The sequence below is a fragment of the Sinohyriopsis cumingii genome, chromosome 7 (genome assembly GCF_028554795.1).
Source record: "Sinohyriopsis cumingii isolate HCF-2022 chromosome 7, ASM2855479v2, whole genome shotgun sequence".
In the NCBI taxonomy this organism is placed as follows: Eukaryota; Metazoa; Mollusca; class Bivalvia; order Unionida; family Unionidae; genus Sinohyriopsis; species Sinohyriopsis cumingii.
The window spans coordinates 58,681,026-58,700,251 of record NC_142967.1 but is presented as its reverse complement, the minus strand read 5'-3'; the positions used below and the strand labels follow the sequence as shown (position 1 = coordinate 58,700,251).

The window sequence follows — 19,226 nt, the reverse complement described above, 5'->3', positions numbered from 1 at the left end:
GGTAGATATTCATTCATAAATGGATGAATGGACTGACATGGATGAACGGACGTCAAAAGTATAAACTTGCTAAACATTAACTTCAGATTAATAAAATATTTGTGAAGTTCTGACTATATTAAAATGCACATGGTAAAAGCAACAAAAAACCTGTAAAAGTGCTGCTGGTAAAAATTCTGACGATCTTAGTAGACGATGGACATTCAATGTTGAAATTGCCACAGAGAGCCTTGTCAGGTACCGACTCTGTTGGCTTCTGTTCCTTTCCTTGTTGTAAAATCATTTTCTTCTCATCAACTTTCCTCCACATCGCCTTCATTTCATTCGCGTCTTTCGAATGCATTCCTGGTGAAGCATAAAATAAGGAATTGGTTGCAAATATGACTGATAAATTTCGTTTATTCATTTACTAATTCATTCATTCATATGCTACTTGATTGATTTCTGATTAACGGAATATGAACAGATTAAAGGCTATAGATAGCGCTATAACTACTAGGGTAAAGAACTTTGTCCACAGACATTAAACGTTGGTGAACCAGCCTGGTCTGCGGTGGAACTTTCTGCATATGGAATTATTTCCTGAATGAATTAAAATTTACACATTTTATTAACATTGTACGTTCGGACTACAATGAGATCTTCCTCGAGTACGACAAAATACAAATGCTGGTATTGTATCGGCATTCTTAAAATATAATTAAAAAATCACACGTAGTTAAGTTAGGTCAATTAATACCACACGTTAACTGGAAAAAGTATGTCTTTGTTCTTTTGAAGAAAAAGAGTCATCGCAGTCTACACACAAACTTCCAACATTTTAGTAATTGTAATGTCATTCCTAGTACGATGAGTACAAAATTATTATTATTCCATGCATATAACCAAACAAAAAATTCCAACATTTTCGTCATTGTAATGCCATTCCTAGTACGGGGAATACAGAATTATTATTATTCCATGCATATAATCAAACAAAAGAGGAAGGGACAGCAGAAGCTCTTGAACAGGGCAGTTTTCAAACACAAATGTATACATTTTTCGTGAATCGGGGAAAACTACAAAATAATGATTGCACTCACCTCTCATCTGGGGAGTCAGTAATCCGGCCTTGTGCGTTTGGAACCCAGGGTCAGTTGCTATTTTACTCTGACCAGCATCTCTAATAATAATAATAATAATAATAATAATAATATTATTATTATTATTATTATTATTATTATCTTAAACAAGGTTACGATTTACAGTGAGGATGGGGGAAAATTGTCATTGCTGGCCTAACCATATTAAAAAGCTTCTATTGATAATTGGATTTGACAATGTTTGGTGTACATAGAGCGTAAATGATGAAATTGCATTTCTAAGATTGTTCAGCCAGAGATGTGAAGATTTTTTCGGCAAAAGCTGCAAGATGAGATTAAGTCCATGAAAAGACTACGCTTCCATAGGTCATTGGGAGTAGAATTTACTTGTCAAAGATATCTAGAATTGTTGCGAGATAACGATCTTTGTTATATAATCACTATCCTTAGAGTGGGGAACTTGCCAATCAGAGGTAATACGGGAAGATATGAAATTATTTACTATGACGAAAGATTGTGTCAAATTTGTAATGGTAACATCGAAAATGAATTCCATTTTATTACTGATTGTCCGCTATATGGAGAAATACGAATAAATTCTTACCCACCTTTGTATATGAAAATCCAACTTTAGAAATATTTTGGTCCAGTATACATAATGATACAAGTAAAATTCTGATGACTAATTTAGCATTGCTTACTATAAAGGTCTTAAACGTTAGATAAATTGTTTTATCTAGGACTCCTATTACATAAGACTTTAGATCAATATCACAAATCATGCTCCTTACAGGTTTTAGGGTTACCCTTAAATCCGTTTGTTTGATTACTGTGTAGTATATACGTGTATCTCACCCAGTTCGACAAATGCAATAATTATTACTTTCATGTATCTCACTTCTTATAAATACGATGTTTTTTATTACGCATTATAACATTTTTTGTACCGCATAATGCATGGATATGTATCATGGGCCAGTGACCTATATTACAAATAAACACTATTATTATTATTATTATTATTATTATTATTGATATTATTATTATTATTATTATTATTATTAATACTCATTCGGATTACTCGATACTTTCAAAATTGATAGAACATTTAGGGCTTTAGCATTTCATTCACCATACTGTAAGTTATTTTTACTTTTTCGTTTTGCATTTAGCGTTTTAGGGAAATAAATAATATTTTCAATTTTACAAAGCTATGTTTTATCTCTTGTTGCTTATTTTAAGACCATAGAATGAGGTCAAGTAGAGGGTTTTATCATCTTGTTTATCTAGAAATTACTCATACATGCTGTAAGATCTTGAAGCAGAATCATTTGTATTGTTGTGTTCAGTATTTGATTTGGGTGAAATCATTTATTCAAATTATTTATTCACTGGAAATACAAAGTGCTCTTAAATAATATTCCTGAACAGAGACATTAACTGGAAATTATAGTGATTTCAGACAATGATATCTTGGATTATATTGCTGTGATTCATCAAAAGACTGCATTGGATCTCATTTGGAACACCACTGAAATTTAATTAGAACTTTGGTGGCGCTCACCAGTTTCGTATTTCGTATAGGTTAGAATTTTAAAGAAAAAGAATTTCCCCGGGTGTCCTCACTGGTTACACTGGCTATTTATAAAGGACCTTGTATATCTTAAGTATTATTCAAAAAACCTTTAATTACCTTTATTTTGGTATGTGATTGATGGGTGTAACATGGGTTATGGAGTATACAGCTTTGCCTTACTTCAAGTGTGCACCTTTTAAAAAACTGCTAGTTCCGCTTGATCATTTTCACTTGCTGGACTTCAGAGGTAAATTGTATTTAAAAAAACAGCCGATAACTTTTTTTTTACCTTTTATATATTTGGTAATTCATTCATTGCACTTTCAGAAGCTGTTTTTGTCTAGTCTTCCCTACTTTAATAGCTGCTAAGGATAGTGTACTTTAAGACTAATTCAGGCTGATTTTTTTAGAACAAGGAGCAGACAGTTTAGTGAGCTGTGTGGTCAGATCATTTACAATCTCTTCAAGTACAATATCCAATGAAATTTCAGCCACAGTACATGAAAGTAACATAGTGGTATGCCAACATTTTCTCTATTGTGCATGTTGCAAATGTAAACAACTTCACCTTACACCCACCACTTTCTCAGTTCATAATATTTGTAGAGCGCCCCCTATATTAATTAAGACTGGTGATATAACTTTTTGGACTATTTCGGATTTAATTCGCAATATCGTGAGTTCTTTGTAAACTTTCACTTTGTATTCTAGGGAAATAATTTGTTTGTTGAATTCTACAAAACTTGTTGGTTTTTATTCTTTTCTATTACTTAAGTTAAGACCATAGAGTCGTAATACAATTTAAAATATTGTAACCACCACCATCTGTTGCATTAATGGGGCATTACTATAGTGACCTATTAAGACAACTGATCCCGCTGTTAGAGTAATCGCTGGAGAGACAGAACTGTCCTGAGTCCAGCATAAAACAAATAAAAGATATAGTCACATAGCCCCTATTCCGTCAACAAATATTGCTTAACTCTCTCTCCCTCTCTATCTCTCTCTCTCTCTCTCTCTCTCTCTCTCTCTCTCTCTCTCACACACACACACACACACACATACACACACACATACTCACATGAGAGACAGGCAGATATAGCTCAAAAGTATTATTTATCATTCTAGCAATCTCAATCCATCTATATTTGGCAAAACGATATAAACGTTCTTTGAAACTTGTTTATTTATCTATTTATTTATTTCAGGAGGCTAATCGGGAATGAGGGATTATTCATTCCACTCTCACCAAAATCGGATAATCACCAGATATACATACTCATGTATAAAATGATATAGAACAAGCTTCATTGTCAGGAGATTTAATGCATCGCTTCCTCTGTCCGTCCGTACGCTCTGTCTCTCAACTATCTGTCAATACAGTCCGTTCGAAAGTATTGATTCACCAAACTTATATGTTGTTGGTATTGTAAATAAATATAAGAGGAGTAAAGTTTTTAGATCTTTTGTTTTCTTCCATGGAATCATAGAGGAAGTTGGTTATTTTCTAGCCATCTCTGTCTCTCTCTCTCTCTCTCTCTCTGAGTGTATATACATTTCTTTTATAAAAATATATTTTTGGACAGAGACATTAACTTCTGGAATTGCATTATTGTGACTCATCAAAAGACTGATGGCATATATTTAAAATTCAGGCCATTAGTACATTAGTACATTAACGATTGCTGGATACAACAGGCACATCAACACCTCCAGCGTTGGAAATTATCTGTAATACCACAAAGTTTATTCAGAACTTAATTCATTAGGATTGTTGTTAGAAATTCTAGGATTATTTGGGATTTAATTCGCAATATAGTTTTTTTTTATTTTTACTTTGAATTATAGGGAAATACATTAATTGTTGAATTTTACAAAACCTTTTATTTTTGCTCTTTTCTATTACTTATTTTAAGACCATAGAGTTGTAATAGAAATTGGAGGCTTGTGTACGGAATAAGAATTTCTCTAAATAAATTTAAGAAACTTTGTTTTTGAAATGTAAATTCACCTTGTTTCGGAATTTTCTAAGTTCTGTGCATTATTTTCCATACTTGAGAAATCAACAATAAAACGAAAACGCTTTCACAATGTCATCTAAAATTGAGAACATTGATTTAAATCCTACCTAGGAAAGGTTAGAGACGTTAATAAAGGATTATTTGCTCCAACTTGCCAGGCAATACGATCTTTCTGATAGGCATGCTTCTTTAACGAAGCAAGAAATAACAAAATATTTTAGTTCAGTATTTGGTACGAAAAATGTTTGGAATAAAAGTGCCTTGGATTGGATTAGTAAGTCTCCATCTGATTCTCATTGGCAAGTTGTGGTATTCAAATCAAAATACAAGAATGAAATCGAGTTAAGAAACCTTGAGCTTAAGAGAGAGAGAGAAAGAAATGTAGGTACAAAAGAAGAAAAAGAAATGCAATTGGAGAAAGTGGACAGAGAGAAAAAGCAGTTGCTGAAAGAAGAGACAAATGCAATTAGAGAAAGAGGAAAGAGAGAGACAAATGCAATTGCAGATGTAAAAAAAAGGGGAGAGAGAGAAAAGATAATGCAAATGCAATCTGAAAAGGAAGTTAATTTAGATTAAAATAATTAGAGTTGGCAAGTGGAAAACACCCTCTTACATACAAATCCAGGTGTTAATATCACCAAACATATTAGGTTAGTATCCTCTTTTAAGGAAAAAGAAGTAAATAAATATTTTCCTCATTTTGAAAAACTTGCTGAAAATTTGAAATGGCTAAGAGAGCATTACTCTCTGTTACAAAGTACAATTATTGGTAAAGCTCGCAACATGTACACTTTGCTATCACTATAGAAAAGTGCTAATTATGATCTGGTTTCTTCTGCATCCATGTCCTGCATTATACTTTGACGAGTGGCAAATGACATTTTTGTGATTTTGTAAACTATTTGTTCCTATCGGAAAACAACGCAAGCCCGATTCAGCAATGCATCGCAACATTTTTTTTTTTTTTTTTTGGGGGGGGTATTAAAAATTTTAAGTAAGGGGAAATAACTTCAGCGAGACGCGAACGATGTCTGGTCCAAGTGCACTATCAAAGATTAATGTGTGAAACAGTTTATTTGCAATCAAGCGTCGTATGGCATGAATGGAAATCTTATATTTTCACACGTAAAATATAAGGATATATTTTATATATTTTTCGCAGGTTAAAATATAGGAATGAAAAAAATATGAAAATTGTTATGCCAATAAGCCTCAATATTTTACACTTACGTATATAATAAACAAAGAAATAAATCATTGTAGTTAGCTTTAACTCCCCGTAAATCCCATTGTGCAACTGTGTTCTTCATATTCGAGTAAAAGCAGAGATGGTTTAGACATTAGGTTAGATCTTTGGCGAGGGAAAACGCTTACTTATCAGGAGGATTTTGTCGTAGATCTAGAACCACGTTGAGTACACGGAGCAATTTCCTCTGCATATTATCATCAAAGACCCCAAACAGCTTTATATGATTATCAGACACCATGTGCTGCCAGTTAGAATTTTATCTCCTTTTCTTTGATGATTTTGGTATTGGCGGATTTTTGAAAGTTGTCTCTGTGGAGATTGTGTTTTTCTGAAGTTTGTAGTTTGGAGCATTAGAATGTGTTGCTATATAAGATAGATCTGTTTGGGTCTGTGCATCCATGGTTGCCTTTGGGCTTTTCTTTATTACAGTTGAGAAGAATGGTCCCGGTAAGGAAGATCGAGCTTTGACACCATTGTTAGTGAAAAGTGAGTGAAAGATGTCACGAAAATATCAAAGAAGGTCTTAATGTTTTGGATGTTTCCCATTTGTCCTCTTCGCTTACATTCCACAAGCAAACAACCTGTTTTCAGCTTTGTTTGCTTTTAGGTATGCCGATTAGACCGAGTATAATCTTTTCGACGCTAAATGGAATTAGTGCGGCAAGAATGATCATGTAGCGTGAAGAAAAAATGCAACGCTACATGAACTATCATCTGAATCAGATCAAGGTTGTGTTCTCTTCAACTAAGTTTTTTTTTTTATAAAAAATTCCATGATTTGTTTTTTGTTTATTCATCACCCGTACTCATCCACCCATCACAGAGCCCAACAAGGTGACACCTATTAAGTGCCAAGGATACACAGGCCGTATACTCAGTATTTAACGATACTTTCCGATTGACTCGATAAGCCACCGCCTTCTAGAAAGCCGTCTGAGGGGAGGAAAGAAGGAAAACAAAGAAATAGACTGTATGGGTTACGGTGGTAACAAGAGAGATACAAGGAAAAAATACCGAGAAAAAGTGAGAGAAGTAATTAAGACATCCTAGGGCCCGACGTGACCAGCCAATCTGTTGAAAACTGGTCCATATCGAGCACCCGTTTAGAAGAAATAGAGGCCAAAGTAGTGAATTGCATAGGAAAGCCGTTGCTCAGCTACCTTTCATTTCTCGACACGGGTAACAATCACGGCCAACAGGTTGCCTCTACTCAGTCGTCTCTTACAACATGCAACGAGAACGCATCGGGCCTATTCTACAACAACAGACCCACAGGGGGATCAAGGTTTTAATCACAATAAAGTCATTAAAAACCATTGTTGCCGCAATTACACAATGGAAAGTACCTTTTTCGAGATGTGTCTCCAGTATGTTGGTGTTTGTACCGATCAACTCGCTTAACACGTCACAAACGCACTTTCACACACACATACACACAGATACCCACATTTTGTTATTCATATTTAATTTGTATTATGTTGTTTTCTCCATGTTGTGTATAATTGTATTTAATACTTGATCAAAATCAAATTCATGCTGTACCTGAGCAGTATCATAGATTTTGTAAAAATACAACATAAGACAGGGCTAATATTTTCCAATGATTCTGAATTAAGTATTCAGATCATTATTAATGTAAATATGTTTAATTCAATCCTTGTCGAGGACACTGGTGATCCCCATTGAAATACCTAGCGTACTTGGCGTTTCCAGTTTACTTTATTATAAATTTAGTAATATATCTTATTTTATTGACAACTTGGAACGTTCTAAAATTAACTTTTGACCTTCATCCTGGTTTTAATATTTGTCTTAGGTTTTGTTAATATAATCTTGTTTACTTGAGAAATTACTAATTCTCATTTAACATATGAAGCTGAATCAGTCTGGTTGTTGTGTTAAGTATTCCATATGGGTGGAATTATTGATTCAAATAGTATTCACTGGAAGCACAAAGTGGTCATCATTAATATTTTTAGTCTTGGTCATTAATTTGGAATTCAAGTGAATTTAGACAAAAACTGTTTGAGTTTATATTATTGTGATACATCGAAAGACTATTATCACATCATCATAATCGAGGCCACTGGAATATTAGCATATTCGAGGCCACTTGAATATTAGCATATTCCAGGTTACTGGAATATTAGCATATTCGAGGCCACTGGAATATTAGCATATTCGAGGCCACTGGAATATTAGCATATTCGAGGCCACTGGAATATTAGCATATTCGATGCTACTGAAATATTAGCTTATTCGAGGCCACTGGAATATTGGCTTATTCGAGGTTACTGGAATATTAGCATATTCGAAGCCACTGGAATATTAGCATATTCGAGGCCACTGGAATATTAACATATTCGAGGCCACTGGAATATTAACATATTCGAGACCACTGGAATATTAGCATATTCTAAACTACAGGCACATCAACATATTCAATATTCAAATATCTTTGGAATACCAATGGCAATCAGTTGGAATTTCATACATTTGGACTTATGACAGATCTTTAGGGCCATACGTCATTTAATTTGCATTACTGTAAAGCCTTTAAAAAATTTCGCTTTGTATTTTAGAGGAATAAAATATTTCTAGAATTTTGCAAAACTTGTTGTTTTTTTTTTTCTTCTTCTATTTTCTCTTACTTAGTTTAAGACCATAGAGTGATAATAGAAAATTTGGGGCTTGTCTTTAGGAATTTCTCTATTATGTTTCAGAATTGTTTGCCTTTGAAATTTAATTTCACTAAAATTTGGAATTTTCTAAGTCCCATGTACTAGTTCACATGTTTGCGAAATACATAGTGAAATCAACAAGCTTTTACAATGGTATCCAAAGTGGAGAACTTTGCTTGTAATCTTATACAGGAAAGGTTAGAGTCCTTCAAAAAGGATGAATTGCTTCAGCTTGCAGAGAATATATCTTTCTGAGGCTAAGGATTCTTTAACAAGGCATAAAATAAAACTATTTTGGAGTAATATCTGGTGGAAAAGAATTTTTGGATAAAAGTGCGATGGATTTTATTGGCAAGCCTCTGTTGGGTTCTGGCATGAACGTTATGATAATGAATTTAAAACACAAGACGGAAACAGAGTTAAGAAATCTTCAACTTTAGAAAGAGAAAGAAGAGAAACAAATGCAAGTACAGAATGAGGAAAGAGAGGTAAATGCGGTAGCAGAAAGAGGTAAGAGAGAAAGAGAATATACCTAATGCAATTAGAAAAAGGAGATGTGAAAATACAGAAGATACAGAGCAAAAAAGAAGAGTGGGAAATACAGATGCAAATAGAAAAGAAGAAAGGGGATTTTAATTTAAATTAAAGAATTAGAGCTGGCAAGTGGAAAGTACTCATCACCTTACACACAAATTCAGGTTTTGATGTTACCATAACTATTAAGTTAGTATCCTCTTTTAAAGAAAAAATTCGATAAATAGTTTTCTCGTTTTTAAACAAAAATTGCTGAAAATCTTAAATGGCCAAGATGACATTAAACCCTATTGTTACAAGGTGTGCTTATTGGCCAAGCTGAAGAAGTATACACTTAACTGTCAGTACAACAAAGTGCTGCTTATAATATGGTTATGGAATCTTTCTTAAATATGTATGAGATGTTACCTGACGCACATCGACAAAGTGTAAGGAACTATAGAAAAGAAACAGACAGACCCATATCGAATTAGCAAGAGAAAAGAGCAATTATTGGATAGGTGGTGCTTAGCAAAGTAAATTGGTCAAGACAACGATAACCTCAGACAGCTCATATTAATTAAAGAGTTCAAGGATTGCGCCAATTGTGACATGAATACCTATCATACTGAGTAAAAATTGAAACTTTAGAAAATGCTTCTTGTACAGATGACGATTTATACCATGACTAACACAGTTTCCTTCGTAAGTAAGCCTTCCACTCAGCAGTGTATTGGCAAAAACGATTTCAGTCTCATACAAGCACTTTCACATCTCAAACAAGCACGAAGTTTAGAATCAAGCTTCTGATGAGACTGATTAGAAATCTTTATCTCTTCCTACGTGTACAAATTGCAAGAATAATGGGCACGTTATTTCTGATTGCTAGAGGTTATAAAAGCAATACAATCAAGAAAAACATATTCCAACTGCTCTTATTACTAAGGGTCCAAGGTCATGGCCATGGATTGAAAGCAATACATCTGTTCGGTCAAATAAACCCAAGTCTGATTTTATTATTTAGAATTATGAACCATTGATGTCGAAAGGTTCTATATCACTTATTAGTGATTATGTCAATGCTATTCCTATTAAACTTTGAAGGGACAAAGGAACTTCAAAGAGCCTTTTATTTATCAAGTAATTTGCCTTTTTCAAGAATGTTTTTATTCAGGTAGTAGAGTTTGACTTTTGTCAACAGACTTAGTCTCAGGGCCCGTGACAGTCGGAACAGTATGATCTTTAGCCATCAAGGGTATTCATTTATTACTAGGCAATGACCTAGCTGGAGAAAAGGTTACGGTTAATCCACTTGTATTAATAGACCACTTTTGGATCAGAAAGTTGATCCTATTGAAACAAATCCCTGATTGATACCCAGCTTGTGAAGTTGTCAGAACTATGCCAAAGAAAGCTATTATGAATGTGTTGATTAGAAAATTATTCATTTAGCTGACACATTTGTATGTGAGGCTTTTAATGAGGTCAATTTTTCTCCAAAGACGAAGTCGGGAAACCAATACTTGTTGACCATAATATGTGCGTCCACAATATACTCAGAGGCAGTTCCTTTGAAGAATATTAAAATTAAAACCATAGTAAAATCTTTGATAATTACTTTTTTCTTTGTCTTTTTTCTTTCTTTTTTCTTCTTTTTTTTTTACACCATTTATTTTCCCCAAATCCGTCCAGTCTGAGTTATCTAGGGTCAATGGTTACGTCTGAAATTTTCTAGCAAGTTCTGTATGGTTTAGACATCCAGCAATTTAAGTTTCCTTTATGTTCTCCTGAAAGCCAAGGGGCTTTAGAAAGATTTCATCAAACTTTGAAAAACATGATTCGATCATATTGTTTGACACCAGTAAAGATTGGGACGACAGTATTAATTTACTGTTAGGGAATCAGTTCAAGAACATTTATGATTTAGTACCTTTGAACTAGTTTTTTCGACATACTGTTCGTGGAGCATTGAAGATATTAAAAGAAAAAGTTCTTTCCAATAAAGATTCAGAAATAAATCCTCTCGACCATGTTTCTAATTTCAAATATATGTTGTCAAAGGCTTCTGAAGTTGAAAAAATTAATCTGCACTCTACTCAGTCAAAAATAAAATTCAGGTATGACAGCAATACAAAGGAAATGTGTTTTAAGCATGGTGATAGCGTTCTGGCTCTCTTGTCCATACCATACCTCAAAATCCTCTTCAATCAAAGTACTATGGTTCTGATGCAGTTGAAAAAAGTAAGTGATTTAAATTATATTAGTAACGCTCATGGAAGGGGAAAACAAAAACAAATTAGCTATAGAAACCTTTTAAAGGAGTGTGTTGATAGAGATACCCATATTAATCATTGTCAGTTTAGTTGTTCATGTCCCTCTGGGTGAGGATTAAAGGAATGTAATGCAATCCGACTACAGTGTAGCAAGCACAATCGATATTATATCGAGTCGTATCTGGACTACATCAATATGAAAAAGATTTAATTTCTGAGAAATTGTGAGTACTCTACGCGTTATCGCTTTAGTCCGCTTACAGACGAGACGAAACTTTCAGCGCTGATGAAATTTGACCTGGTACTCGCCATTTCCGTTGTTAGTCATATCACTACAGAAATCTCGCAACCTATATATCCATATAATCAAGAGATATCAATAGTAAACCCCTTTCCAATTTTGTTACGTGATTCCCGCGTTGCCATGTGTTATCTGCCAGAAGAATCTGGCTCTGCATTGGTATATTCCAACTTTTTGATAGGCTATTGACTCTTACCCTATACTCGAACATCACTGTCCAAATATCAAAAATGGATTAAGTCAAGTCAGAGAAACTCGGATTAACGTTTAAGGTGCAACTAACAATAGCCCATGAACATTCTTTTAATTCACTATCATCAAATGTCGCAAATGAAACCCGGACGTCTTTTACCTTGGCGAGTTTGAGCAATAACTTAATCTATCAATTGTTTAAAGTGTGAAAACGCGTTTTCATACCTAATAAAAAGTCAGTCATGTGTTCCACAATTGCAGGTAAGCTGTCAACTGATTGTTTTATTTAGGAGCCGTTTCTACTGATAATCAGATAAAAGTGTTTGCGCGCGTGTGTGTACGTGTGTCTGAGAGAGAGAGAGAGAGAGAGAGAGCGTGTACTCAGTTGTAGAGTAATAGAGAGTGAGAAACGACTTCATGTTCACAGCTGTAGTTTTCTTGATTGTTACTAAATAGCTAAACTAAACACATGCTAGATGTATTTTGGCAGCACACTACTAGTGTTAATAATAATGAACATGAAATAATAACGATACTGCTAATAATAATACTAATAATAACGATGCTACTACTAATAATAATGCTAATTCTATTCGGCTCACAGTTGATAAATTTTGTCTTTAACCAAGTTTGAGCACTGTACCTGCCTTCAGATGTCACCTGTCTACAAAAGCCACTTGTGCTATTACCCATGGGGGCTACTGAAGACAGATTTGACTGTATTGTGACCTGTACAATACTTGAGCAATAGAAATTTGAAACTGTTCGCCAATACCGCTTGCAACAACACATGATAGGTAACTTGAGTATGCAAAAATAAAAATATTTTTTTTATAATCCACGATACTGATGAAATGTATTTAAATCCATGAATCACTCTTATGGTTATATTCTAACAACCCTTAAACAACGCGAAAAATACAGTTTAATGCATGGATTTCCCCGGCTTTCCTCACTGGTTACACTGGCTTTTATATCTTAGGTATTGTTCAAAGAACCTTTAATTCCCTTTACTTTGGTATATGATTGATGGGTTTAATATGGGTTATAGATTATATAGCTTGGCCTTGCGTCAGATGTGTATCTTTCAAAAACTGCCAGCTCCGCTTGGTCATTTTCACTTCCTGGACTTCAGAGGTGAATTGTAAAAAAAATGAGTCGATAACTTTTTTTTACATTTTATCTATGTAGTAATTCATCCATAGCACTTTCAAAAGCTGGTATTGTCTAGTTGGGCTAAAGATAGTTTACTTTAGATTAATTCAGGCTGATTATTTTAGCATAAGGGAGCAGTCATTTTAGATACCAGTTTGCTTAGATCATGTACAATTTCCATAAGTACAATATTCAAAGAACTGTCAGCCACATTACATCAAAGTTTCACAGAGGTATGCCAACATTCTCTCTATTGTGCATGATTCAGATTCAAACAACTTCGCCTTACATGCGTCACTCTCTTAAATGTACATAATAACTGGTGAGCGCCACGTTATAGTCTTTAATTTAGTACATATGTGACGTCATACGCTCATGCTGACGTCAATGTGTCACCTGACGAAATAGTAGTGTAACGTTGGAAAACGCATTATTATATGCTCATTTTTTTCTCCGTTAACTTTTAATTGTCAGGATCGTGCAGTATTTCACGATATTGAACTCGCGCTCACAATTCATATATCACTCATAAAGGAACTACTTTCTACTGTAAACAACTAATGGACACAGACTCCAGCACTTTTGATTTGCAAACAAATCATATAGACTTACGTAGTAGGCCCTTTACGTTTTGTTGATTAAATTTGTTTCTGAATGAACTAAAGCAGATGTTTCGTGGACTGCCACAAACCAGTTGCTTTGCTACATTCCTCGTTTACTATTTTGATACAATGTTTCGGATTTAGTTGGGTGATAGACGCAATATAGGTCAGAAAATGCAATTTTGGACAATATTTAACACTGAGCGCATATAACGACCATCGTGATATTTTGTGAAGTGGTAGTGAAGGCTAATCATGATATAATGTGAAAATAATGAGCTGTTCTGTACATGTGCTCGATATCGAAATTAAAGACAATTATATATGCATTGCTCTTGAAAAAAACTCTTCTTTGGTTCAAAAGGCAATACTAATTTTTAAAACAAAATTGAAAACTGTTACTATTTAATCGAAATAGGTTAAGAAATATGTAAATAGTGTTTTACGCATTTTCGTGCTACGCAATCTCGGCGGAGATTGACCAAGTTTAGATCGAATTTAAGACAAATGTGAATGTAAAACCTTTTAGTGAGTAGAAAAACTGAGAAAGACGATTTAATTTTTTATTTCAGAAAAAAATACAGATATTTAAAATACTAAATTTGCCATGTTTACAAAACTTTCGAAATCTGTCTATTATACACAACCTAGAATGATGCCATTAAATCGAACCGATCGATTAGAGACTCAACCTTTCCTCCCATCTAATCGTTTGGCTCATACCTATATATATGAAACTCGTTGATTGATCTGTGTAACAGCAAATAGAAGGTATCTATCAGTTTTTTACGTCCAAAATTAACTTCTAATCGCACATTTAATTGCAGGTGACAGATATAAAGAACAATTCGTCTTTACTAAAAACTGCCGAAACAGCGATGTGGCATGAATGACAATACAAATTCCACCCCCACCCCCAGGATAAATAATTTGCTATTGAAGACTGCAATGAACAAATTATCCATGACAGAAAATAATAATCATTTGTTCCGGCCTGGATTTATTCAGAAATGTATTTAGCTTTGCATATAAAAATGTTTAAAACTTGCGAAAAAGATTCACAATATGATCAGTTCTTTTGTCAGTGCAAATATCCTTTCAAAAGAATTTAATTACCTTTAAACATATTAAAACTAGGAAACAATTAAGTTGCATTTATAATTCAACATGGTGAATAGGCTTCGGTATATCTACGAACTTTTTGAAAAGAATAATATGTCGATTTGATCAAATACCAGCGCCGATCTCCAAGGAATTACTATTATTGATTTTATTAGCCTGCGTTGTGACCATAAAATTGACACTGCATGGAATATAAAAGCTGTTTGAAGATAATATGAGTTACACAAATATTAGCATCCAGGCAAAGTTAACCAAACTGAAGGAACTGATAATGAAATCGTTTAGTTTCCATATAGAAAACATTTATGTCTATTACAGTTTCGTCCAGTTTTAACATGCATGTCGAAATTATTGATCAGAATATGATTCTTCTATTCCCTTTTCTATCCACTTATACCACCACCATTATATAACACTGGACAACAAATTTTTACAAAAGTCATGTTACTGAAATAAAATTAGTCAATTCTTATCAATTTTTATGTGCTGAACACGAATATGACAGCCAAATTGCAAAATTGGCTCTAGTTTTTTTGTAATCTGCAAGAAATTAATGTTTACATAACGAAATGCATTCCAATAGTAAAAGGTCAACTGTAATAGCCTACCTATAAAAAATCAAGTCATTGACTACATCTTAGATTTCTTCGCCTGTCTCTTGTACAGCTGTTCGGGAGCATCTCTGAGGAGTGTCCAGCAGTAGTCAGCCAGCATTGTAGTGGACCATTTTCCCTGGTATCTTTGTTCCATTGTTGCGATATCTTGATGAAAACGTTCGCCGTGTTCATCACTAACAATACCACAGTTGCTAGGAAAGAAATCCAAATGGGAATGAAGGAAGTGAATCTTTAGAGACATATTGCAGCCAAGTTTCTTATACTTCATCAACATGTCTTCTACTAGTTCCTTATAGTTTTCTGCCCTAACATTTCCGAGGAAGTTTGTAGAAACTAGGCGAAAAGCATTCCATGCTTGTTTCGCGTCACCTTCCAGCAAGTTGTTGAACCGGTCATCTTTGAAAAGCTCTCGAATCTGAGGACCCACAAAAACTCCCTCTTTAATCTTTGCTTCGCTGAGTCGAGGGAATTTTTCATGCAGGTATCGGAATGCTGGCAAAGTCCGGTCAATGGCTTTCACGAAGTTCTTCATCAAACCTAGTTTGATGTGAAGGGGTGGTAGCAAGATTTTCTGAGCCTCAACCAGAGCTGGGTGTTGGATATTCTTCTCTCCAATGGCTACATTCTGCCTGTGAGTCCATTCCTTCCTCATGTAGTGCATTTCCCTTGCTCGGCTATCCCACTCGCATAAGAAACACATGTATTTTGTATATCCTTGCTGCAGTCCCATTAAAAGGGCAACTACCTTCAAATCACCACAGAGGTACCAGCTGTACTTGTTATACTCAATGGAATTCAGTAGCTGCCTTAAGTTATCGTATGTCTCTTTCATGTGGACAGCATACGCTACTGGAATAGATGGAAGAATGTTTCCATTGTGCAAAAGCACAGCCTTGAGACTCAGTTTCGAAGAGTCCACAAATAGTCTCCATTCTTGTGGGTCATGAGTGATTTTTAAAGCATTCATGAGGCCCTCAATATCGGAACAGAATATCAGATTACTTTCCTTTCTGAAGAAAGGCTCCAATTGCTGGTGGCGCTTTCGATATGCAGTAATTGTGACATCTTCTTCTAGAAGATTCCATTGTTGGAGTCTTGATCCTAGCAATTCTGCCTTGTTCTTTGATAAGTCCAAATCACGAATCAGGTCATTTAGTTCTTCCTGTGTTATTCTGTGTGGGGTTGATGATGCACCACAGTGAAAATCTGGATCACTGCATGCTGATGGACCAGGAGAAGAACAGGTCGACTCACCTTTGTCTTCGTCAGATGAATCAAGAGAATATTCTGCTGGAGGTTCTGGAATAGGAAGTCCCTCACCATGTGGAACTGGTCTCAGTGCAGACGGAATGTTTGGGTAGACTATTCTCGACTTCTTTCGCTTCGTTATTCCGCCGGAAAGAGGAGGAACCAAGCAGAAGTAACAGTCATTTAGGTGGTTGCTTGGCTCTCTCCACACCATTGGGACTGCAAACGGCATTGATGACCTTTTGCAATTCAACCACTGTGAAAGCTGTGTTGTACATGTAGTACAGCATATATGCGGAGCCCAAGGCTTGTCTTGGTCACCAACCTTGCATCCGAAGTAAAGATGATATGCTTTCTTCACTTGAGAATTGATACTTTTCTTCTGGTTGGCAAATGTCACTTCCCCACAAATATAGCATAAATTGTCCGCGGTATTAACACACTTTCGAGGCATTACTGTTCTTTATTGTACGTAAATGGATAAAATAATAAGTTTTATGTAACAGTAGCTTGAACTGTCTCGCACAACGTCTAAAATATTTTAAATGCTGAACCTATCTGATTGGGCTTTATATAGTACACTGCTTACGTCAGCTTCAGCAGCCGCCTGGCATTAGTATAATAGGCCTACACATGTATAGTACACTGCGGACGTCAACTTACTTCAGCAGCCGCATGGCATTAGTATTGCATTGCATCAGAAAATGATGCAATCAGCTGTGGATGATGTGAGCATGATGGTATTATGCAATGTTACATCATTATTCCGGATGTTGCTGCAGTCCTACTGGAGAAATTTACACAGTGAAACATAGAAAATGAGGTATATGAATATCTTCAAAACGAGAGCCAATACAAATTTTTCACGGTTATATTCGTGTTCGGCACACCAAAATACTACAGATTAGGGCCTTTTCAAGTCAGTAATGATTTCACTGTTGACCAGTGTAATTTGCATTTGTCATGAATCTGTTATGTCTATTGTTAGTCCAATGTAGTTTTGTTTTTGTTACTAGTGTTCTTTCTTGTCTGTATTTTAATTGTGTAGCGGGTTTAATATTTGTAATTGTATTAGTAAGAAATCGTTGTGTAGTATATGCGAGAAAGTGAGGAAAGATAAATATTCTAATGAAAAGTACATGAACGCTACTTTTGTGCTCATTATTATGATCAATGAATAGTTAACAATGATCATGCGAATTACGACTAAATATTTTCTTCTTGTATTGATCGCTTTTTATACACAGAATATTGCACCGATAACAACTATACAAATACTGCAATACTAGTATGTATGTATGTATGTATGTATGTATGCCTGCCTGCCTGCCTACATGCATGCATGCCTGTCTGTCTGTCTGCCTGCCTGCCTGCGGGCCTGCATGCATGCATGCATGTATGTATGTATGTATGTATGTATGCATGTATATATGTATATGTGAATGAATTCTTATTTTATTGTTCATATAAAAGTAACATATTTCCAGTTAGCTGGTGTTACCTACTATGTAAAGGTAACAGTAAATAATAATAATAATAATAATAATAATTGCTATGATTACTTAAACTTTTTACTGATTAATAGACTGATCGATAAAACCTACCTTGATTCTTTCTTCACATTCTCCCCTTTCTGCGCCGTTGTCTTCTTGCTAGAGCCCGATCCCATGTTTAGAACCTTAAGTCTGACGATCTTAAAATTCAATCACATATATTTATGATACAGGTAAAGATGATCCCACCAGTTCATAGTGCAATACACTTGTATCAAAATACTCAAATATTGGCGTGTAAATATGTCCGTATATAATAAGTTTTGTTTTACAACCACTATGGACGTCGATGATATGTCTGTAAGTGGATTGTGCACTTCTGAGCATGCATTTATCAACCACATGCTATAACAACCGTTAGAAGTATTTCTTAACTTGCTCATAAAAACAGGCATATTATGTTACTTCAAATAGCTCAGATTGTTGTATCCCTTTGTACAGGGAACAAAAGAAAACCTTTGGTCCGTCATTGAGCTACATAGCAGTAAACCTGAATATCCAGTGGTATAAGCATGGTGTTGTTAAGGACGATTTTCTTTTATATACGGAATAGACATGTCTCATCACGCTTTGCCTCAACACATATCTAGATCTTGACGCTGTATGTAATTTTACAGCATGTGCGATTTCTGAAAATTGATTTATCTGCGTTGAATCTTCATGTATTTTAAGTATACAAGCAAAATTTGTAATGACAAGTTACCGTATGTATGTATGTATGTATGTACGTATGTATGTATGTATGTAGGCAAGCAGGTAGGCAGGTAGGTAGGTGTATATGACTGGATGGATGGGTGGGTGGTTGGGTGGGTGGATGGGTGGATGGATGGATAGATGTTAAAGTAAATGCAAACCGACTCTAAATAAAATTTGTCTTTATACGTGTCCTTGCAGCGTTTGTTGCTAGGAGAGTGTCAATTACTATAAAAACAGTAAAAGCACGGACAATGCCACCCTATTTAGAACCCCATAAGTTCCGTCGCATGAAACTTCCATTAAACCCTACCATGAAGAATGGCTGAAATAACGGCTGGAATACCC

General features: G+C 34.9%; 1 protein-coding gene across 2 annotated transcripts in view; it reads right to left on the bottom strand.

Annotated features, from left to right (window-relative positions):
• Positions 1-18,669, bottom strand: part of LOC149795334 (NACHT domain- and WD repeat-containing protein 1-like) — an 85,479-nt gene extending 66,810 nt beyond the window's left edge. For both annotated transcript variants that reach the window (XM_089965105.1, XM_089965106.1), the window contains exons 1-3: positions 18,237-18,669; positions 1,083-1,162; positions 151-345 (exon numbers count right to left, since the gene is read on the bottom strand). In XM_089965105.1, coding sequence (XP_089821231.1) covers positions 151-345; positions 1,083-1,162; positions 18,237-18,301 — 340 coding nt within the window. In that variant the 5' untranslated portion in view covers positions 18,302-18,669. The remainder of the gene's footprint in view (positions 1-150; positions 346-1,082; positions 1,163-18,236) is intronic.
• Positions 18,670-19,226: the final 557 nt, after the last annotated feature.